The sequence below is a fragment of the Heptranchias perlo genome, chromosome 22 (genome assembly GCF_035084215.1).
Source record: "Heptranchias perlo isolate sHepPer1 chromosome 22, sHepPer1.hap1, whole genome shotgun sequence".
NCBI lineage: Eukaryota > Metazoa > Chordata > Chondrichthyes > Hexanchiformes > Hexanchidae > Heptranchias > Heptranchias perlo.
The window spans coordinates 23,504,747-23,528,572 of NC_090346.1; the positions used below are offsets into that span (position 1 = coordinate 23,504,747).

Consider the following 23,826-nt stretch of genomic DNA (forward strand, 5'->3'; position numbering starts at 1 on the left):
ACTGTTAAATTTCACCTGCCACGTGTCCACCCATTCCACCAGTCTGTCTATGTCCTCTTCAAGTGTATCACTATCCTCCTCACTGTTTACTACACTTCCAAGTTTTGTGTCATCTGCAAATTTTGAAATTGTGCCCTGTACACCCAAGCCCAAATCATTAATATATAACAAGAAAAGCAGTGGTCCTAGTACCGAACCCTGGGGAACACCACTGTGTACTTTTCTCCAGTCTGAAAAACAAGCATTCACCACTACCCTCTGTTTCCTGTCACTTAGACAATTTTGTATCCATGTTGCCATTGCCCCTTTTATTCCATGGGCTTCAATTTTGCTGACAAGCCTATTATGTGACACTTTATCAAATGCCTTTTGAAAGTCCATTTACAGAACATCAACCCTCTCTGTGTTTACTCATCAAAAAACTCAATCAAGTTAGTTAAACACTATTTGCCTTTAACAAATCGGTGCTGGCTTTCTTTAATTAATCCATACTTGCCCAAGTGATTATTAATTTTGTCCTGGATTATTGTTTCTAAAAGTAACTCCACCATTGAGGTTAAACTGACTGGCCTGTAGTTGTTGGGTTTATCCTTACACCATTTTTTGAACAAGGGCGCAACATTTGCAATTCCCCAGTCCTCAGGCACCACACCCATATTGGAGGATTGGAAGATTATGGACAGTACGTCTGCAATTTCCACCCTTACTTCCCTCAGCAACCTAGGATGCATCCCATCCGGACCGGGTGACTTATCTACTTTAGGTACAGCTAGCCTTTCTAGTACCTCTTCTATCAATTTTTAGCCCATGCAGTATCTCAATTACCTCCTCTTTTACTGAGACTGTGGCAGCATCTTCTTCCTTGGTAAAGACAGATGCAAAGTATTCATTTAGTACCTCAGCCATGCCCTCTGCCTCCATGAGTAGATCTCCTTTTTGATCCCTAATTGGTCCCACCCCTCCTCTTACTACTATTTACTATTTATATGCCTATAGTAGACTTTTGGATTCCCTTTTATGTTAGCTGCCAGTTTATTCTCATACTCTCTCTTTGCCCCTCTTATTTCCTTTTTCACTTCCCCTCTGAACTTTCTATATTCAGCCTGGTTCTCATTTGTATTATCAACCTGACATCTGTCATACACCCCCTTTTTCTGCTTCATCTTACTCTCTATCTCTTGTGTCATCCAGGGAGCCCTGGCTTTAGTTGCCCTACCTTTCTCCCTCGTGGGAATATATCTAGACTGTACCCAAACCAGCTCCTCTTTAAAGACTACTCGTTGTTCGATTACAGTTTTGCCTGCCAATCTTTGATTCCAATTTACCCGGGCCAAATCCGTTCTCAACCCACTGAAATTGGCCTTCCTTCCATTAAGTAATTTTTACTCTAGATTGCTCCTTGTCCTTTTCCATAACTAATCTAAACCTTATGATACTATGATCACTGTTCCCTAAATGTTCCCCCACTGACACTTGCTCCACTTGACCCACCTCATTCCCCAGAACTAGATCCAGCAAAGCCTCCTTCCTCATTGTGCCAGAAACATACTGATCAAGGAAGTTCTCCTGAACACACTTCAAAAATTCCTCCCCCTCTCTGCCCTTTACACTATTACTATCCCAGTCTATATTAGGATAGTTGAAGTCCCCCATTATCACTACTGTATAGTTCTTGCATCTCTCTGTAATTTCCCTACAAATTTGCTCCTCTGTATCGTTCCTGCTACTTGGTGGCCTATAGACTATACCAAGTAATGTAATGGCATTTCTATTGTTTCTTAACTCTAACCAAATAGATTCTGTCCTTCACCCCTCAAGGACCTCCTGTCTCTCCAGCATTGCAATGTTCTTCTTAAATCAACACTGCCAATCCCTCATTTTTTCCTTCCCTATCTTTCCAGAACACCTTTTTATCCAGGAATATTTAGTACCCAATCCTGCCCTTTTTTGAGCCAGGTCTTTGTTATCACCACTACATCTTATTTTCCATGTGGCTATTTGCACCTGCAGCTCACCAACCTTTTATACTATGCTTCATGAGTTTGTGCACATGCTTTTTAAACCTATCTTGGACCTTCTTGTTCCATTAGTCTGATCACACTTAATGCTGTACTATTTCGTACTCTAGTACTATCTGTCTCTTCCAATCCTTTGTGCACCTTTTTTCTCCTTTCTAATGTTACATCCAAGGGAAGTCAACCATACTGCACTCACTTTTTGCCAAAGCCCCTTGCATGGCGATTTGAATTAAGCAGTTGGAGTATGCCTGGTATGTGGCATTTGAACTTGAACTTAAATGTCTAGAACATCAAGTTTATTGGGCCATTGCAAGTTGTTCTGTGTTGGGTTTTCCACCATGTTGAAGGCAGATGTCTCTTATATTTCTGGTAAGAAAATTGAGACGTGGCATCATAGCTGCTGAAAAGCATTGCCTGGACATGGAGCCACTGTTCATTTGGGGTATGGTGTGTGGTTCGGACGACAGTAGCAGTTCATTCACACGTTTTTGGTAAGTTATGCTGCTCAGTCAGAGTTCCTGGAATCTGCTGTCTGGTTATCGAGGGATCAAACCCACACTTGCCAGTTGTCTAATGATCCATCAACAAAAGATTCTTTCCACCTTTCGACCAAGAATAGCTTTTGATTGATGAAGCTTAACATTTTTGATTAGTACATGACATTTCAAGATGTTTTACACATTAATGGGTATCTGTTAGAGGTAAATACTGATCCATTCGAAAACTCCAAATTTTCCTGAATTGCATTTGTATTCACTGGTAGCAACGTTACCTGTTCTTTAGAATTCTGGGAAGACTTACATCCTGAAATCTGTATTATACAGTTGCCGAAATCAAACTAGCACAGGAAGCATAAACATTTTATATTTGATTAACTGTAGTAATGCCAGTTATTCTGTTCAGGACGTGGCATTGTAGTCGACGCCGCAATATCATATTCCCACATGGCTATTTGCGCCTGCAGCTCACCAACCTTGTTTACCATGCTTTGTGCGTTTTATAACATGCACTATAAACCTATCTTAAACCTTCGTGTATTCTCTTAGTCTGATCCCACCTAATACCATACCATTTCTTACTGTAGTGCTATCTGTCTCTCCCAATCCTTTGTGCACCATGTTTTTCCTTTCTATCCTGGTGCCCATCCCCCCCCAGCCAAATTAATTTAAACCCTCCCCCCACAGCACCTACAAAGACAATGGTCCCAGTTCTGTTGAGGTGCAACCTGTCCGGCCTGTACAGGTCCCTCTTCCCCCACAACTGGTCCCAATGCCCATGGAATCTAAAGCGCTCTCTCCGGCACCATCTCTCCAGCCACGCATTCATCTGCGGTATCCTATTCCTATATTCACTAGTGCGTGGCACTGGGAGTAATCTGGAGATTACTACCTTTTGAGGTCCTGCTTAGTAATCTCTTTCCTAACTCCCTAAAATCTTCCTGCATGTCTTCGTTCCCCTTTCTACCTATGTCGTTGGTACCGATATGGACCATGACCTCTGGCTGTTCACCTTTCAGAATGTTCTGTAGCCGTTCAGTGACATCCTTGACCCTGGCACCAGAGAGGCAACAGACGTCCTGGACTCAAGTCTGCGGCCGCAGAAACACCTGTCTATTCCCCTAACTATAGAATCCCCTATCACGATTGCTTTCCTGACCTTTCCCCTCCCTCCCTTCCACCCCACCCCACCCTGTACAGCTGAGCCACCCATGGTGCTGTGGACTTAGCTCTGGCTGCACTCCCCAGAGGAACCCTCCCATTCACCAGCATTCCTGGTTAGAGAGTGAGATGCACTCGGGGTGGGGGTGGGGTTTCCTGCTTGGTCCTCCTTGTCTGTCTGGTGGTCACCCAGTCCCTCTCTGCCTGCACTCTCTTATGCTGCGGGGTGACCACCTCCAGAAATGTGCTTTCCACATAGCTCTCAGCCTTACGGATACACTGCAGTGACGCCAGCTGCTGCTCAAGCTCCAAAATCCGGAGCTCGAGCTCATCCAGCTGGCAACACTTCCTGCACAGATGGTTGTCGTGGAGTTCCCACATGCACAGGATGTGCATTTAAAGGGACTGAGGTGCCATGCCTTGCCTCGATTTATTAGATTACTAACTAAACTTAACAGAAATAAATTAAAGACTTAAAAAAAAAACTCACCAATCAGCTCTGACCCTTGTGCTGTCATCACTTTAGGTTTATTCCTCTCTCCCTGGGCCTCGCTTTTTACCTGCTCTGATGCTCTACCCCCGGTCTCGCAGGCCTGCGCTCGCTCTGGACTCCAGGCCCCCGATTGAGGCCTAGTCCCTGAGCCTCGCTTTTTACCTGCTCCGATGCTCTACCCCCGGTCTCGCAGGCCTGCGCTCGCTCTGGGCTCCAGGCCCCCGATTGAGGCCTAGTCCCTGGGCCTCGCTTTTTACCTGCTCCGATGCTCTACCCCCGGTCTCGCAGGCCTGCGCTCGCTCTGGGCTCCAGGCCCCCGATTGAGGCCTAGTCCCTGGGCCTCGCTTTTTACCTGCTCCGATGCTCTACCCCTGGTCTCGCAGGCCTGCGCTCGCTCTGGGCTCCAGGCCCCCGATTGAGGCCTAGTCCCTGGGCCTCGCTTTTTACCTACTCCGATGCTCTACCCCCGGTCTCGCAGGCCTGCGCTCGCTCTGGACTCCAGGCTCCCAACTTGCATTTATATAATGTCTTTCACGACCTCAGGATGTCTCAAAGCACTTTACAGCCAATTAAGTACGTTTGAAGTGTAGTCACTGTTGTAATGTAGGAAACGCGACAGCCAATTTACGCACAGCAAGACCCCACAAATAGCAATGAGGTAATGATCGGATAATCTGTTTGTGATGTTGGTTGAAGGATAAATATTGGCCAGGACATCAGAAGAACTCCCTTGCTCTTAGATTAGTGCCATGGGATCTTTAGATCCACCTGAGATGGTTTAACATCTCATCCGAAAATGGTACCTCCGACAATGCAACAGGCTCTCAGTACTGCACTGAACTGTCAGCCTGGATTATGTGCTCAAGTCTCTGGCATTGGACTTGAACTCACAACCTTCTGACAGAGTGCTACCACTGAGCCAAGGCTAACACTTATGAATGATTTAGTAATTAAAAATGTTCCTACCAAATTCACACTTTCCTGTTGTTTACATTGTTTAATTCAGATTTTTGGATAATTTGAATTTTTAGTACAAAAGATGACTGAATTGGCTAGAATAGACTGTAATGGGGATAGATGTGAAATGCTGTGAACTGTGTCATGGGCACTAATAAGTCAGAAACCCACTTGAAATAGTTTTAGGGTTTCTTGGATCAAGTGCTGTTGAACAGGTATGTTAACTGTAGTGGTTATGTTACTGGACTAGCAACTCGGTCGTAAATTCAAATTCCATCACAGTAGTTGAATAATGGTCCGTAATCCTACAGGGCTCCTTCTGTGCTGTAACTTTCTATGATTCTAATAATTCTGGTTGTTTGTGGACTAGCACCAGAAAAAAATCAGCACAATATCACTAATGTCATGCAGGGTACCTGGTCTGGCCTACATGTAACCCTTAACCACTAAGTGGCCTAACAAGTCACTCGGTTGTACAAACAATTGCTATAAAGGGCACTACTACTACAAGGACTGCAGCAAATAAAGAATGAGGCCCACCATCATCACCACCACCACTTCAGAACACCTAGTTATGGGCAGTAAATGCGGCTGTGCTCAGTGCCGCCCAAATCCTGATTATTTTTTAAAAAACATTTCATGTATAAAGAAATTTTAGGATATTTATTTTGCTTTGTGTGTGACTGGAGAGAGGAATTAACTAGGGATATATAGTGCAACGAAGAATTGTCCCTGAGAAGGATAGGTCCTGTTACATTTGCAGTTGTAACACCAGGAAGATTAAGCACCACAGCTGAAAAAGCTATGAATTAAACATTGGTTCTTGGCATTATGGTATTTTATACTTTGCATGTGTAAAAATGATTTTTTTTCCTCCACAAATACTTTGTTAAAATCTCACTTTTATTATGTCTGCATCAGTGCTGGAGACCTGCTGTACTTTTTTTCTTTGCTTTAGCAACCTCGAGTACAGCAAGTTGATATTAAGAGTTTCCTGTTAAACATCTGAACTGCCAGCACTACCAAAATAACTGTGAGGGATAGCCACAAGATGGGGAGTTTGTTCCCATTTCCTGTTCTCCTTTTCATCTCTGCAATCTGAAAATTTAAAGGAAATAGCATTGTTTAGTCATTGTGCTGAGGCCTTTAGTTGAAATACGTGTACTATGCTGCCGTTTCCATGATGAAAAGTGTCTAACTTTGTGCTAACTGTTAGTGAAGTTTAAATATCAGTTCATTTACAGCCAGAATCTTTACCTATGGCCAGGATATGCCACATGTTTCTTGCCTCGTTGGTCCTGTTTGTGTCAGACACTTTTTAAAGGTGTTCAAAAAGATTTCATAGACACGACTCGTTTTTGTGAAAAGTTTGTATGTGGGGAAGGGGATGCAGGACGAGGCCGTCTCTCCCTCTTTCCCCCCCCCCCCCCCAAAAAAAAGTCACCAGCTTAGAGATCTCCTAACTTCCTTTTGCATAATGACACCAAGCATATACTGCATGGCCAGTTCTTTAATGTCTCCCTGCAAGTTAGTAATGTATAAAGTACTGTGTGAGCACAATGTGAACTAAATGAACCAGATATTTAAACATGTCCAGTTGCTGTAATAGTCTTTTAACTTGCAGTTGGCTCCCAGCCTTTATGCTATTTAATTCAGTTTTTGTATAGTGGTAGAAGACTTGGTAGGCCCAGGTAAAGCTGGGTCTAAAGAAAGACAGACTTACATTTTTATAGTGCCTATAGTCACTGTTGTAAGGAAACATGGCGAGGACCCATGAATAGCACTGTGATAATGGCTAGATAATCTGTTTTTCAGTGATCTTGGTTGAGGTATAAATATTGGCCAGGACACTGGGGGAGAACAACTCCCCTGCTCTTTTTTGAAATAGTGCCATGGGATCTTTTAAGTCCACCTGAGAAGGCAGATATCTCATCTGAAAGACGGCACCTCTGACAATGCAACACTCCCTCAGTACCACCCTGGAATGTCAGCCTAGATTTTGTGCTCAAGTCTCTGGAGTGGGCCTTGAACCCAAAACCTTCTGACTCAGAGACAAGAGTGCTACCAGTGAGCCTCAGCTACAAGTCTGCTGCTGGTATTTGGAACTGGATGCCAAGTTTGCCAAACCCTGTTTAAAAGAACAAGATGAGAGCCTTCAAAGGCAACATTGGTCTGAATAAAAACAAAATTAGAAACACTCAGCAGGTGAGGTGGTGTGTGTGGAGAGAACAGATGAGTTAACATTTCAGGTGACTAATGTTCTACATCTATTCCCACCACACACGCTGCCTGACCTGGAGTCATTTTATTAAGACCTTTTTAAATACTTCTTGTATTTGGAAACTGTAATGTCCTTGGGGATTATTTAATGCTATATGTGTCTCCTTATTAAAGCCTTGGGCTGTCCTGTCACATTGATAAATTATCTCCCACCCCACTAATGTGTTAAATGTCAGATGTCTATCAGTTATTTTTCTCCTGAGCAGTGGTTTTGCAGGTATAATGAATCATTTCAAAACTTGTATGTGCCTAGGGGCCTCCTGCTCACCTGCCTGATAGTTTCTCACACTTCCCATGTCGCATGTTCCCTCACAGTTACGGTTACCAGGGGCACTAATTATCAAAACACAAACTGACTAGTGATCTTTCAACTCATTGTGCCACCTTATCTCTATTTGATTTAGCTTTAGCTTTCCTAATATTTAATGTGCAGAGACAAATGGAGTAACTGATGACCTGTCTTAGATGGGTGTTAGTTACCATGACTTGAATTGTAATTCCCAGTGGTGAAACAATATCTTTACACTCATGACAAACTTCAATATGACCCATTTTCATTGAAACCAAATCTTTCACTTAAAAAAAAATCTCTGACCTCATTCTGCCTTGTGTACCAGCTCTCACTCCTCTGACATTGCCTTACTACTTGTTCCCCATTCTCTCACTCCACCACTGGGAGGCCATTTCTGTGACCATGCCCCTGTCCTCCAGAACTACTTCTCAAAATCCCTTGAGCTTTTGGCCCATTCCCAAATTTTCTGCCTATTCTTTTCTCTGGCTTGGTATCTATTTTTTCCTTCACTCTGTGACGTGCTCGGAGATGTTCAGCTATCACCATACATTCAACACCCTGTTCATCTGCTCGCTCGAGCTGAGCTCAATACTGTGTAAATTGTATGTTTTTGACCCTGAGCCAAGCTTCAAATCTTATTTCCTATCCATCACCAAAATTTTCAGTTCTGCATTTTTCACTTTACTCAACACTAATGTAATCTCTATTGTCCCCAGGTTTGGTTTCTCAAAAGATTTTTGCTGGCTTCCTGAATTTCACCGTCTAAACTGTTGCATCTTGTTGCATGTTTTCTTTTGTTGCTTACTGATGAGTTTCATAAAATTATGCTTTTGTTTTCCTTTTGAGTATTTGACACTTTCAGTTGTTAGGACAGTGGGGTCTCTGGATGTGTCTATTTGGAGGAGGATGAGGGAGGAGTCAATAGTTGCAGCAATGGTGTCTGCAAATTGTCATTTTACTTTTCTACAGTTTTGTACTAAAATATTTTTAAGCTAAGTAATTAAATGTCATGTTTGTCTTTTATGCATAATACTGAAATGCATCTGTGATTGTATTAACTCAAAACTATGTTAATTATATTATGAGCTGTTTAATGTTAATAGGTATGTACTACAGACCACCTAATAGTGGAAGGGAAGTGGAGGAGGAAATATGTAGGCAAATCTATGAAATTAGTAAAAAAATTTGAAGAAGATTGATGGTGGGAGATTTAAACTACCCCCAAATAAACTGGTAAGACGTTGTGACAGGGGAATGGAGTTTTTAGTGTGTACAGGACTCCTTTCTTACCCAGTATATGAGAAGCCCAACAAGAGAGGAATCATTGGATCTAGTAATGAATCAGCAGATAAGGGAAGTAAGTGTAGGGGAGCATGTAGGCAATAGCAATCATAACATAATAAGATTTCAAGTAATTGAGACCCCCAAATTAATAGATTAGAAAATAGCTAATTTTGAGGGGATGAGAATGGAACTAAGGAAAGTGAACTGGAAGAAAAAAAATTGATAGAACAGCAGTGGCAAATATTTAAAATGGTGATCAATAGAGTTCAAAAGAATTTATTTTTTAAAAAGAGTAACAAACTCGCCAATAATGAAACACCATGGATGAATAAAGAGATAAGGGTAAAATTGAAACTAAAGAAAAAGGCATATTATAGGGAAATTAACAATAAAGGAGAGGATGACAAAAGGGAATACGAAGGGGTTAGGAAAGATGTCAAAAATACAATTAGGAAAGCAAAGAACAACTACGAAATTAAATTATGAAGGAATATAAAAAAGAAATAGTAAAGTAACACAAATAATAAAAGAAAAATCAGGATAGGGCAATAAGGGATGCATAAGATAAACTCACGGGTAATGAGAGTGAAATGTCAGAAATATTGCCTTAGTATTTATCAGGGAGACTAACAAGATGGGCATAACATTGGAAGAAGAGATCAAAAAAGATATAAAGACATTTACGATAGAAAGGGGGGAGATAATAAACTAATCAAACTAAGAGAGGATAAAACCCCTGGTCTGGATGGATTGCATCTGTGCATATTAAAAGAAGTTAGGGAAGAGATAGCAGAGGCACTTTTACATGTACATAAAAATTCATTAGAAAAGGGAATAGTGCCAGAGGACTAGTGGACAGCTGATGTTGTTCCTATATTTAAAAAGGGAGATAGAACAAGTCCAGGGAATTATAGACCAGTTAGCTTAACATCGGTGGTAGGAAAAATAATGGAATCTTTACTCATGGATGTAATAGAAAAACATGTAGAAAACAAAAATATAATCGAGTACTCAGCATGGATTTCAGAAGGGAAAGTCATACTTGACCAACCTTATTGACTTCTTTTGAAGAAGTAAGAGTAGACCAGGGTAATGTAGTAGATGTAATAAATTGGATTTTAAAAAGGCCTTCGATAAGGTACTGCTTTGCAGACTCCTGACTAAGGTCAGAGCATATGGAGTCAGGGCACAGGTAGCAGAATGGATAGCAAGCTGGCTGTGAAACAGAAAACAGAGTAGAGGTTAAGGATAACTACTCAGACTGGCAAAAGGTGGGAAGTGGTGTTCCACAGGGATCGGTGATGGGACCACTGTTCACAATTTACATTAATGATTTAGAATCGGAAGCGCAATCTCCAAATTTGCGGACAACATGAAATTGGGGGGGTGTAGTTAATACAAAGGAAGAATGCATCAATGCAAGAAGACAGTAAATGTGCAGAATGGATGTGTAATTGGCAAATTGATTTTAATGTAGAAAAGTGGGAAGTGGTGCATTGTAGTAGGAAGAATAAAGAGGCCACATGTTGCTTGGCTAATAGTCTAATTGGGATAGAGGAGCAAAGGGATCTCGGGGTACAGATACACAAAGCACTAAAAGTAGCTCGCAGGTTAATAAGGCCATTTTTTTAAAAAGGCAAACCAAGCACTGGGGTTCATTTCTGCAGGGATACATTGAAAAGCAGAGAAGTTATGTTAAATTTGTATAAACTTGTCACTTATTCTCCTATTTCTCCCCCCCCCCCCCCCCTTCAAGCACACTTTAACTGAGTGGACAAATTTGTAGTAGGAATTAAATCACTTGGTAGTAATCTATTTATACAGTACGTGATGTGCTTTCTGCATCATTAATATATCAAAACATATTCTTAACTTTAGTCCAAAGCTTTAGATCTGGCACTGTTTCATTTATTTAATGCACAAAGTGCCCTGGGCTATGAAATTCCAGGAAAGGGAGATGGAAGGGGCTCTGTTCTTGGTCATGCTGTAATATTGGGAAACCACTGCAGAATTTCAAGGCCCATATATGGATCAGTGCAATCTAATAGTGATCCGAGTGCACATGCAGCATATCACCATTAACTTAGGGGACAACTGTTGTAGTCTGAAGTGCTTTTTTTCAAAAATTGTGGCAGTTTGATTCAGTAAACTTACTGTGCAATAGATTACATAGTAAGTCTAATCTGTGTGCTCCAGTATCTTAAATGAATGTAGAAGAAAATACATATTTTAACTGCAGTGTTTGGAACTGTCCCCAGGTATTGACTGTTCTTTCACCTGCAGGACTTGTTCCTTGGACTCCAATTACCAGCTACTTGCGTAAATTAAAACTTCTCTGATTTGCTATTGGTTATTTACTCTCCAGTAATGTGCTTCTTGGACTCCCAGGAATTATATTCTGTTGACTTAAAAAAAAATTGAACGAACGGGTTCCAGAAATGAGTTTGGAGTTGACCTTTGATAGTGCCTGCTCCTCCATGGTGAACACATCTCATGCAATTGGTTCTCCTTCACCTCCGGAGTTTCCCACAGTTCCCTCCTTGGCTCCCTTTTCTTAATGCACATGCTGCCCCTCGTCAACATCATCCATAGTCCTAAGGAAGCTGATGGCACCTAGCTCTATCTTTCCATCGACTCTGACTGTCACTGTGCTGTCTGACATTGTTGTGAATGAGCTAGAAGTTTCTCCAATGAGACATCAGAAAAACTGATGCCATCATGTTCAGCACTCTTCAAAAATTCAATAATAACCTCTGGTCATTTATTTTTTCAGCTTAACCCAACAGTGCACAACTTATGTGTTTTTGAACTTGAGCTGAACTTCAAACCTCATTTCTTATCCATCACCTTGACTACTTCTTGTCACCTCTTTTTAACTCGCTCACAACACTGCTATAATTTTCATTGCCTCTAGGTTTAGCTTCTCCAGAGCTCTTTGCTGGCTTCCTGAATTCCGTCCTCTAAATTGCAGTTTGTACAAAACTCCACTACCTGCATCCAAACTCTCTCTATATAAATTACATTCCCCTGTCATTAGCAACCTTCATCTCTTAAAGCATTGAATTCAAAATCCTTCTTCTCAAGTACGTCTCTCCACATTTCAGCCTCAATCTACCTCTGCAACCTTCTCTAATTCTAAATGCCCTCCTCTGCGTTTTCATCCGCATCCTCTTCTAAACCATGTTCCCTGTTCGTTTTGTGGACTGGCTGAGTTTTCTGTGTTGCCATTCTTTCTAGACAGTTTCTAACTGCAGACTATGCAAAGCTAGAAACGACAGATGAATTTATGGAGACAACTTGGGAACTACAAAAGGAGTTAGATAAAATAGATGAAATTTAATATGGACCACCATAAAGTTATTACACATAGGAAGAAAAATAGGTGAAACAAGTACTCCCAATAGCTAAGGACGCAGTTGAGAGAGGGGGCTTTTAGGGTACTAGCACTTCAATATGTTCAACCCCTGCAGAGCAGCAATTGACTAAGTATACAGAATACGGACCAGTATACATAATACGGACCAATGAAGGTTAAGAGGAGATTTGATAGAGGTGCTCAAAATCATGAGCAGTTTTGACAGAGTAAATAAGGAGAAACTGTTTCCAGTGGCAGAAGGGTCGGTAACCAGAGGACACAGATTTAAGGTGATCGGCAAAAGAACCAGAGCTGACAATAAAGAAGTTTTTTTACATCCCGAGTTGTTGTGATCTGGAATGCACTGCCTGAAAGGGTGGTGGAAGCAGATTCAATGGTAACTTTCAAAAGGGAATTGGATAAATACTTGAAGGGGGGAAATTACAGGGCTATGTGGAAAGAGCAGGGGATGGAACTAATTTGATAGCTCTTTGAAAGAGCATGCACGATGGCCTGAATGGCCTCCTGTGCTGTATCATTCTATGATTCTATAGTAGAGTTCTGGTCACTGAGACATACGAGAGACCCTTGGGACTAGAGATGATTGGAAGAGGGATATATAGGACTGTTAGCACCACAAAAGACTGGAGCAACTAGCGTTTTCAGTCACAGACTCATGGAAGTTTACAGCACAAAACGGCCATTTGGTCCATCATATGTTGGCTCTGTGCTAAAGCTGCAAAAGGAGGTATAGAAAGGTGACTTTGAGAGTGTTTGTAAGATATTAAATGATATGGACAAGGTAGATCTGGGTAGAACTTTCAACCTCCGAGGTGTAAAGTGGGTGCTATCAGATCGGCACCTGTTCTGCACCCCATTGACTTTAATGGAAATGAAATTTGGGAGGGTGGATGATGAGCAGTCGATTCAACATCGCCCGTTTTACACCCCTGCCAAACTTGAACTAAAATAAAGTAAATAGTGATGGTAGAACAGGGGAACACTTTTTTTAAAAAAAAACAACCAATTTAGGCCTGATGCCATGGAGTCCTTCAGAGTAATCAACACAGAATACTCCAGGTAGGGAAGTGGAGGCAAACACTTGCATTTTTTAAGGAAACGTTAGATGCTGTGAGGGGGTGACTATAGGGTCATTTTGGGAGGATGTACCGAATAATATATTTTTTTTTACTTGCATTTATATAGTGTCTTTCACGTAAGATCACGACTGAACTTCTACCTCAACTCCATTTTCCTGCCCGATCCCCATATCCCTTGATTCCTTTAGAGTCCAAGAATCTATCTATCTCAGCCTTGAATATACTCAATGACTCGGCATCCATAGCCCTTTGGAGTAGAGAATTCCAAAGATTTACAACCCTCTGAGTCAAGAAATTCCTCCTCATCTCAGCCCTAAATGGCCGACCCCTTATCCTGAGACTATGCCCCCTAGTTCTAGACTCTCCAGCCAGGGGAAGCAGCCTCTCAGCATCTACCCTGTCAAGCACTCTCAGCATCTTATGTTTCAATGAGATCACCTCTCATTCTTCTAAACTCCAGAGAGTATAGGCCCATTCTATTCAATCTCTCCTCATAGGACAACCCTCTCATCCCAGGAATCAACCTAGTATCACAACCTCAGGATGTCCCAAAGCGCTATGAAGCCAATAAACTTCTTTTTGAAGTGTAGTCACTGTTTGTAATGTAGGAAACGCAGCAGCCAATTTGCACACAGCAAGGTCCCACAAACAGCAATGAGATTAGATCATCTGTTTTTAGGGATGTTGGTTGAGGGATTAATATTGGCCAGGACACTGGGGAGTACTCCCCTACTCTTCGACTATTGGCAGTGGACATAGTAGAGAATGACTGATAAAGAACAAAACTTGACATCCCAAACCAAAGTCTTAGAGTTCAGTAGTAAACCTATTGCTTATGGGTATATATTACTAATTTAATTAGACATTTGGCATCCCTCATAATTGATGTCAGGCTAGGATTTCTAATACTTGCAGTTTTTTTTTGCTAAGCATATTGAATACAGATTATTTTGATTCCCAGCGTGCAACTTAATGGAACAGCATTAAGGGAGAGCGAAGCTGTCAGCAACTTCTGCAGCACAATTCTGCTCTAGCTTACTACCTGGACCACCAACAACTATTAAGACTTTTTGAGCTGGCATTAGATCTGATGTGTGGAAGAGTTGAGTAAAATTTCTTACATATTCTCTTGAATTTCAGGTGATATATCTGAGCGAATGGAGTCGAAAAATGCTTATGGTGCACCCCCTGCCTATGCTGATTCAATGCAACCACCAACCTACCAAGGGGCTGCTTATCCTGTAGGGCCTCCCATGGGAGGTCCTGGGATGCAAGTTCCTCAGTATCCACCCCAGCCTGCTAACCCTCCTGTAGGTAAGTCTGTTAGCATCCCTTGAAAAGCATTAAAGTGAACTCTCAAACATGACCAAATGGTTATTCAAGTGCTCTTGGTGCTACTTACTAGATGGGACTCTATCTACAAAGGTTTAAATATATACCTCTAATCATGATATGGGGTGCATTGTTCCCATATTGTAGCCTGCAGACAGAAGGGTCACTCAAAGTTAGAAGTGCTGCGTGCTTTGAGAGATTAGGAATGATGTTTTTCTTTCTTGTCCAAAATTAGGTTTGTGTCCATGGAAAGTACGAAAAAGAAACCGGTAAACTGGTCATTCCAATTTTCTCCCTTTCACTTCAAAATGCACTGACTTGTGCTGGCCATGCAGGAGTCCTGAAAGTTAGAGCCAGCAGGCTATTCAAATGTAGGGGGGAGCATTACGGCAGAGCTGGTCCTGTGCTCGCCTGATGCATTTTTCAGCACAGGTTACTGGGCACTGATCAAAAGTGGGGATCCTGGCTATTTTTCTTCCCTTCCTTAGCTTGGGGCTTTCTGACCAATCGTAGCATCTCTACTGCAGCCCCAGCTGAGATCCGCTAATTCCGCAGAATAAGGATTGAAAATTGAACTTTTCTGGTCTATAGCTTAATGCAACATTAGACAGTGCATGTAATCGCTAAGCCATCAAGATTTAGTGAAACTATTATACACGTCTGGTCATCTGCCTGTGATGTGAGTTTCCAAAAGCGCCCGTTGTTGGCCAAATCTCAAGCCTAAACTTCTGATCTGTTCTTGAATGCCATGTTTGGCTTTTCAGGCTTGCTGTTGGTGGCTTGTATTGATCTCCTTCAACTTCAGAGCATTTGTACATATATACACTTCTGTTCAGCTGCGTGCACTACACTTGGCCATTTCAGCTGCTGTGTCTGTTCGCTCCCTTGTGCGTTCTCCAACATTTGGTAATGTGGACTCGGCACATATACAGAACATAATTTACGCATGGAGGTACCTTCGGGGTGGGGGGAAGTAAAAATGGGGGCAGGAATATTTAAACTTTAATATGAGCGCCAAATCTATTACAACATTAATGGAAATTGTTTGAGTAGAACAGTTACTGAACACTTCATTCATGCCATGTAAGATGTACTTACAGAAGCTTTTTTTTTTCCCCTCTCAGTAGTGCAAACTGTTTATGTGCAGCCGACTCAACAATTCAGCTTCCAGCCAATACAGACTACCTGTCCATCCTGTAACCAGGTGGTTATAACCCGTGTTCACCACTCGCCAGGAGCGTTGACATGGATTAGCTGTGGAGGTCTTTTCCTTATTGGGTAAGTTGCCCAAATAACCGTCATCTTCTCAATGTTCAGTATGAAAAAATCGATTCATTTTAAATATATGCTGCCAGATATGTAGGTATGGGAGATGTGCATTAGTTGAAACAAATCTTTGTTATATTTGAAGGGGTTAGAGTTCCTCTCTTGCTCTGCAGTTTGAGTACCAGTTTTCCATTTTTGCAAAGTAGTTGCTGTGCCCATTGACACAAGCAGCAGTATAAGTTAGGAAGTAATCTGAATTCCAAACAGAAAATGCTGGCAATACAATAGCAAGTCAGTCAGTATCTATGGAGAAAACAAATGGGTTATTGTTTTGGGTTGGAACCACTCTCTGAATTGAAAGATAAACAAATGTATTACTAGAATCAGAAAAAGTGGGGGCGGGGGGAAACAGATACTTCCAGCAGAGTTGTTGGGTTGAATGACCAAGCAGTCGATTGCTAGATGATTTATGTCCAGCATTAGAAAGAAGCATTAAAGAAACAAAAAAATAGCTAAGGCAGCAAGCGACCCTTAGAAGGAAAAAAAGAGAAAATGGGAGAAATTGAAAACTTAGCCTGCTGATCAGATCAAAATTAACAATATTCTGGCATAAAACAGTGAGCCTGCCAGTCCTGAAGAGGCAACAACAGTGGCACAGGCCCTCCTGCCAGTGCTGTTTAACAAACTATCTCCACCCAAAACATCCTCATGAGAGGAGACATCCGAGGCAGCAAATACAGTATGCTAGATTAGAGGAACTACATGTCTCTAGAAGTAGTGTTTGGGGTGTGGGAGACAGTGAATGTACAGGAGCAAGCTCTGAAGAAGCATGGGAATGTGCCAGGGGAGCTAGCTAGAGGTTAGGGTACTGGAAGAATGAACAAGGATTTCATAGAAAGAATAGTCCTTCCATAAAGTGGGGAGGGGATAGGAAGATGGTTTTGGTGTATTGAATAATGTAAATGGTGGAATGTGATCTGGTGAATGTGGAGGCTCGTGGGGTAGAACGTTTAGGACAAGAGGGACCCTTTTTTATTCGTTCATGGGATGTGGGCATCGCTGGCAAGGCCAGCATTTATTGCCCATCCCTAATTGCTCTTTGATAAGGTGATGGTGAGCGGCCTTCTTGAACCGCTGCAGTCCGTGTGGTGAAGGTTCTCCCACAGTGCTGTTAGGAAGGGAGTTCAAGTATTTTGATGCAACGATGATGAAGGAACGGCAATATAGTTCCAAGATGGGATGGTGAGAGACTTGGAGGGGAACGTGCAGGTGGTGGTGTTCCCACGTGCCTGCTGCCCTTGCCCTTCTAGGCGGTAGAGGTCGTGGGTTTAGGAGATGCTGTCGAAGAAGCCTTGGCGAGTTGCTGCATTGCATCCTGTAGATGGTACACACGCAGCCACTGTACATGTTTACAAGGGAGTGAATGTTTAGGGTGGGGTGCCGATCAAGTGGGCTGCTTTGTCCTGGATGGTGTCGAGCTTATTGAATGTTGTTGGAGCTGCACTCATCCAGGCAAGTGCAGAGTATTCCATCACACTCCTGACTTGTGCCTTGTAGATGGTGGAAAGACTTTGGGGAGTCAAGAGGTGAGTCATTCGCCGCAGAATACCCAGCCTCTGACCTGCTCTTGTAGCCACAGTATTTACGTGGCTGGTCCAGTTAAGTTTCTGGTCAATGGTGACCCCAGGATGTTGATGGTGGGGGATTTGGCGATGGTAATGCCATTGACTGTCAAGAGGAGGTGGTTAGGCTCTCTCTTGTTGGAGATGGTCATTGCCTGGCACTTGTCTGGCACGAATGTTACTTGCAGCTTATCAGCCGAAGCCTGGATGTTGTCCAGGTCTTGCTTCATTATCTGAGGGGTTGCGAATGGAACTGAACACTGCAATCATCAGCGAACATCCCCACTTCTGACCTTATGACGGAGGGAAGGTCATTGATGAGGCAGCTGAAGATGGTTGGGCCTGGGACACTGCCCTGAGGGACTCCTGCAGCAATGGGGCTGAGATAATTGGCCTCCAACAACCACTACCATCTTCCTTTGTGCTAGGTATGACTCCAGCCACTGGAGAGTTTTCCCCCTGATTCCCATTGACTTCAATTTGACGAGGGCTCCTTGGTGCCACACTCGGTCAAATGCTGCCTTGATGTCAAAGGCAGTCTCTCACCTCACCTCTGGAATTCAGCTCTTTTATCCATGTTTGGACCAAGGCTGTAGTGAGGTCTGCAGCTGAGTGGTCCTGGCGGAACCCAAACTGAACATCGGTGAGCAGGTTATTGGTGAGGAAGTGCCACTTGATAGCACTGCCAACAATACCTTCCATCATTTTGCTGATGATTGAGAGTCAACTGATGGGGCGGTAATTGGCCGGATTGGATTTGTCCTGCTTTTTGTGGACAGGACATACCTGGGCAATTTTCCACATTGTCGGGTAGATGCCAGTGTTGTAGCTGTACTGGAACAGCAACAGCTTGGCTAGAGGCGTGGCTAGTTCTGGAGCACAAGTCTTCAGCACTACAGCCAGGATGTTGTCGGGGCCCTTAGCCTTTGTTGTATCCAGTGCACTCAGCTGTTTCTTGATATCACATGGAGTGAATTGAATTGGCTGAAGACTCTCTTCTGTGATGGTGGGGATATCGGGAGGAGGCAGAGATGGATCAATCACTTGGCACTTCTGGCTGAAGATGGTTGCAAACGCTTCAGCCTTGTCTTTTGCACTCACGTGATGGACTCTACCATCATTGAGGATGGGGATGTTCATGGAGCCTCCTCCTCCTGTTATTTGTTTAATTGTCCACCACCATTCACGACTGAATATGGCAGGACTGCAGAGCTTTGATCTGATCGCTTGGTTGTGGAATCGCTTAGCACTGTCTATAGCATGTTGGTTGCACTGTTTAGCATGTATGTAGTCCTGTAATAATATAAATGGTGGAATGTGATCTTGTGAATGTGGAGGTTTGTGGGGTAGAAGGTTTAGGACAAGAGGGACCCTGTTATGAAAGAAGATTGATGGATGATGGCAGAGGTGCAGGAATGTGTCAGACCTGGTCAAAGGCCCTGTCTATTACTGTAGATGGTAGTCCTTGTCAAGAAAAAGTAGGGTGTTTCAGAAGTTTTGGTGTGGAAGATGAAGTTATCTGAGCAGATGCAATTGAGATGGAATAAATGAGTAGAGTACTTACAAGACCTGATGTGCGAAGAACCGTGCTCTAGGTGAGTGTGGAAGAGAGTGGACTTGTGATAGTTGTGTGTGGCAAGCCTGTCATCGGAGATAGATGGACAGACAGACAGAGGAGAAAGTCCAGGAAGGGAAGAGTTGAAGATGAACCTTGAACTTAATGAAGAATAGATAGAAATTGGAAGCATAATTAATGACATACACTCGATCCGAGCAGGAATCATAGAAAAGTTATAGCACGAAAAGAGGCCATTCAGCCCATCGAGTCCGCACCGGCTCTATGTAAGAGCAATCCACCTAGTCCCGTTCCCCTGCCCTTTCGCTGTAGCCCTGCAAATTTTTTCCCTTCAAGTACTTGCCCAGTTCCCTTTTGAAGGCCATGATTGAATCTGCCTCCACCACCCCCTTGGGCAGTGCATTCCAGATCTTAACCACTCGCTGTTTTTTTTTTTGAAAAAAGTTTTTCTTCTTGTCATCTTTTTGCCAATCATCTTAAGTCTATGTCTTCTGGTCCTTGACCCTTCTGCCAGTGAGAACAGTTTCTCTCTATCTACTCTGTCTCGACCCTTCATGATTTTGAATACCCCCATCAAATCTCCTCGCAACCTTCCTTGTTCCAAGGAGAACAACCCCAGCTTCTCCGGTCTATCCAGAAAACTAAAGTCCCTCATCCCTGGAATCATTCTAGTAAATCTCTTCACCCTTTCTAAGGCCTTCACATCTTTCCTGAAGTGCAGTGCCCAGAACTGGACACAATACTCCAGTTGTGGCCGAACTAGTGTTTTATGAAGGTTCATCATGACTTCCATACTTTTGTACTCTATGCCTGTATAAAGCACAGGATCCCATATGCTTTTTTAACCACTTTCTCAACATGCCCTGTCACCTTCAACGATTTGTGCACGTATACCTCCTGATCTCTCTGTTCCTGTACCCCTATTAACATTGTGCCCTCTAGTTTATATTGCCTCTCTTCCGACTGAAATGTATCACTTCGCATTTTTCTGCGTTAGATTTTATCTGCCACATGTCCGCCCATGCCATCAGCCTATCTATGCCCACTTGAAGTCTATCCCTATCCTCCTCACTGTTTACTACCCTTCCAAGTTTTGTGTCATCTTCAAATTTTGAAATTGTGCCCTGTACACCCAAGTCCAAGTCATCAATATATATCAAGAAAAGCAGTGGTCCTACCACTGTACACCTCCCTCCAGTCCAAAAAACAACCGTTCACCGCTACTGTTTCCTGTCCCTTAGCCAATTCTGTATCCATGTTGCTGCTGCCCCGTTTATTCCATTTGCTGCAATCTTAATGATGAGCTTACCGTGCGGCACTTTATCAAACACCTTTTTGAAAGTCCATATGCACCACATCAACTACATTGCCCTCATCTACCCTCTCTGTTACCTCATCAAAAAACTCTAATCGGGTTAGTTAAACACGATTTGCCTTTAACAAATCTGTGCTAGCTTTCCCTAATCAATCCACCCTCGTCCAAGTAACTTAATTCTGGCCCAGATTATCGTTTCTAAAAGTTTCCCCACCACTGGCCTATAGTTGCTTGGTTTATCCCTAACCCTAACCCTTATCTTTAACCCTAACCCTTTTTTGAACAAGGGTGTAACATCTGCAATTCTCCAGTCCTGTGGCACCGCCCCCATATCTATATGGATGGCTGGAAGATTATAGCCAGTATCTCTCTGCAATTTCCACCCTTACTTCCCTCAGCAACTTAGGATGCATCCCATCCAGACTGGGTGACTTATCTACTTTAAGTACAGCTAGCTTTTCAAGTACCTCTATCAATTTTTAACCCATCCGGTGTCTCAACTATATCTTTTACTGAGACTGTGGCAGCATCTTCTTCCTTGGTAAAGACAGATGCAAAGTACTCATTTAGTACCTTGGCCATCCCCTCTGCCTCCATGAGTAGATCTCCTTTATGGTCCCTAATCGGCCCCACCCCTCCTTTTACTACCTGTTTACTGTTTACATGTCTGGAGAAGACTTTTGGATTCCTTTTATGTTAGTTGCCAATCTCTTCTCATACTCTCTCTTTGCCCCTCTTATTTCCTTTTACATTTCCCCTCTGAACTTTCTTTATTCAGCCTGGTTCTCATTTGTGTTATCAACCTGACATCTGTCATATGCCCCTTTTTCCCGTTTCATCTTCTTCACTTTCTCTTGTCATCCAGGGAGCATTGGCTTTAGTTGCCCTACTTTTCTGCCTCGTGGGAATGTGCCTAGACTGTACCCAAACCATCTCCTCCTGAAAGGCTGCCCACTGTTCAATTGCAATTTTGCCTGCCAATCTTTGATTCCAATTTACCCGGGCCAGATCAGTTCTCATCCTATTGAAATTGGCCGCCCTCCAATTGAGTATTTTTACTTTAGAGTGGTCAGTGTCCTTTTCTATAGCTATTCTGAACCTTATGATACTATGATCGCTGCTCCCTAAATGCTCTCCACTAACACTTACTCTGCTTGGCCCACCTCATTCCCTAGAACCAAGTCCAGCAATGCCTCCTTCCTCAAACATACTGGTTAAGAAAGTTATTGTGAACACATTTCAAAAATTCCCCCCCCCCCCGACTTTGCCCCTTATTATTATCCCAGCCTTTATTAGGATAGTTGAAGTCCCCTACTACTCTACAGCTTTTGCACCTCTCCGTAATTTCCCTGCAAATTTGCTCCTACATAGAAACATAGACATAGAAAATAGGAGCAGGAGCACGAGTAGACAATTCAGCCATTCGAGCCTGCTCCGCCATTCAATATGATCATGGCTGATCCTTTAACTCAATACCATAAGATATATCCTTCCCACTAGTTGGTGGGCTATAGAATACACTCAGTAGTGTAATGGCACCTCTTTTATTTCTTAACTCTAACCAAATAGATTCGAACAAATGTTATCTGTTTTTAATATAATGGGTCATTTGCTGGCTTTCTCTGCCTTCCGATGTTTCTACCTCTCTGTTTTTTTTTCCTGTTTGTTTTTTTGTTGAATGTGTATTCGGGGGTTCTGCAGGTGACACCTCTCTGTCTGAACACGGTGATTGCCTTGGCAACGGGCAGTTGCAGGGGCATTCTGTAAACACCATGTATTGTTCTATATGTATAAATGCGTAGGCTTCAAGGAGCTCCTGAACATTTACCTGAGGAAGGAGGAAGTCTCCGAAAGCTTGTGAATTTAAAATAAAATTGCTGGACTATATCTTGGTGTTGTAAAATTGTTTACAAATAGATTCTGTCCTTGATCCCTCCAGGACATCCTCACCCTCCAGCACTGCAATATTCTCCTTAATCAATACTGCCACCCCCTCCCTCCTTTCTTTCCTTCCCTATCTTTCCTGAACACCTTTATATCCAGGAATATTGAGTTCCCAATCCTACCCTTTTTTGAGCCAGGTCTCCATTATCACCACGACATCATATCCCCATGTGGCTATTTGCGCCTGCAGCTCACCAACCTTGTTTACCATGCTTTGTGCGTTTTGCACACGTGCACGGTAAACCAGTCTTAGACTATCTTGTACTCTCTCTTAATACAGTATTAGGTGGAATCAGACTATTACTTGCTTTAATGCTATTTTTCTCCCCCGAACCTTCGTGCCCCTGGTTTCTCCTTTCCAGGACTAACCCATGTAAAGGACGAGGTCGTCAGGGAGGGGACCCGGAGTAGGATCAGAACAAAGTTTTCAAGATAGCCTACAAAAACACAGGCACATTGCTGGTGAGGGAGGGGAATGGTTGCCTGTGCCCTTAGTGTTGCTTGTTCTTCTATTTGGGACTCGAAGACGCACTGTTTTTGGCCAGCATTTTCCGTTAACCACAGGCCTGATCTTCAGGCTGCTTTTTTTTTCTCATTTTCTCTCTTTTTTCTTGGATAGTCCTCTCACTGCTTTAGCTAGTCACATCTTTGTTTCTTTTAATATCTTCAACTTCTTTAATGCTTTTTTTATCATTGCCTGACTAAGTTGATTTCATGTTCTCATTTCACAGGTCATTTAACCCAGTAAACACTCTCTCCGTGCTTGGAGTATTTGTTTTTCCCTTCCTTCCCATTTATTTCTGATTTATATTAAAATGTTTGCTCATCTTTTCACTTTTCAGTTCCGAGGAAGGGCCTGGCCTAAAATGTTATGTTCCGCAGTTGGTAACTAGGCTGCTGTGTTTCCAGCATTTTCTCTTTTTTTTTGCTTTGTATTTTATTTGCAGTATTTTGCTTTTTATTTGACTCCCAAGCACACTGAAGCCAGAAGTATGAGTCCCTCCCTCTAGTTGGTGGTCTTGCATCATGTGGACTTTGCACTGGGTTTAGTATAACTTCAACCCTGCATGAAGCTGCAATTTCATACTGTCAAGTTGATCCACTGGGAACTTTAAACTTCCTATAGAACTTTTTCAATGTTCACAGCAAAAGCTCCAGCCACCCCATGTGCTCTCTATCAGGAATTAGTTACCTGAAACTGGTGCTCTGTGCACACATCTGTAAGTGACTGCACTTCAGTAATTCATTGTATATGAAGCTTCTTTTTATGTTTGAGAGATATGATCAGGTGTTACATAAATACAAACCTGGCCCTGAGATTCTAGGAGAGAGCC

General features: G+C 42.7%; 1 protein-coding gene and 1 long non-coding RNA gene across 2 annotated transcripts in view; one reads left to right on the top strand and one right to left on the bottom strand.

The window, feature by feature from the left end:
* LOC137340595 (lipopolysaccharide-induced tumor necrosis factor-alpha factor homolog) overlaps positions 1-23,826 on the top strand; it is a 39,644-nt gene that overhangs the window by 3,006 nt on the left and 12,812 nt on the right. The window contains exons 3-4 of the mRNA XM_068003154.1: positions 14,578-14,751; positions 15,894-16,047. Coding sequence (XP_067859255.1) covers positions 14,595-14,751; positions 15,894-16,047 — 311 coding nt within the window. The 5' untranslated portion in view covers positions 14,578-14,594. The remainder of the gene's footprint in view (positions 1-14,577; positions 14,752-15,893; positions 16,048-23,826) is intronic.
* LOC137340596 (uncharacterized) overlaps positions 6,009-23,826 on the bottom strand; it is a 38,539-nt gene continuing 20,721 nt past the window's right edge. The window contains exon 2 of the long non-coding RNA XR_010966830.1: positions 6,009-6,224. This is a non-coding gene — a long non-coding RNA (uncharacterized lncRNA). The remainder of the gene's footprint in view (positions 6,225-23,826) is intronic.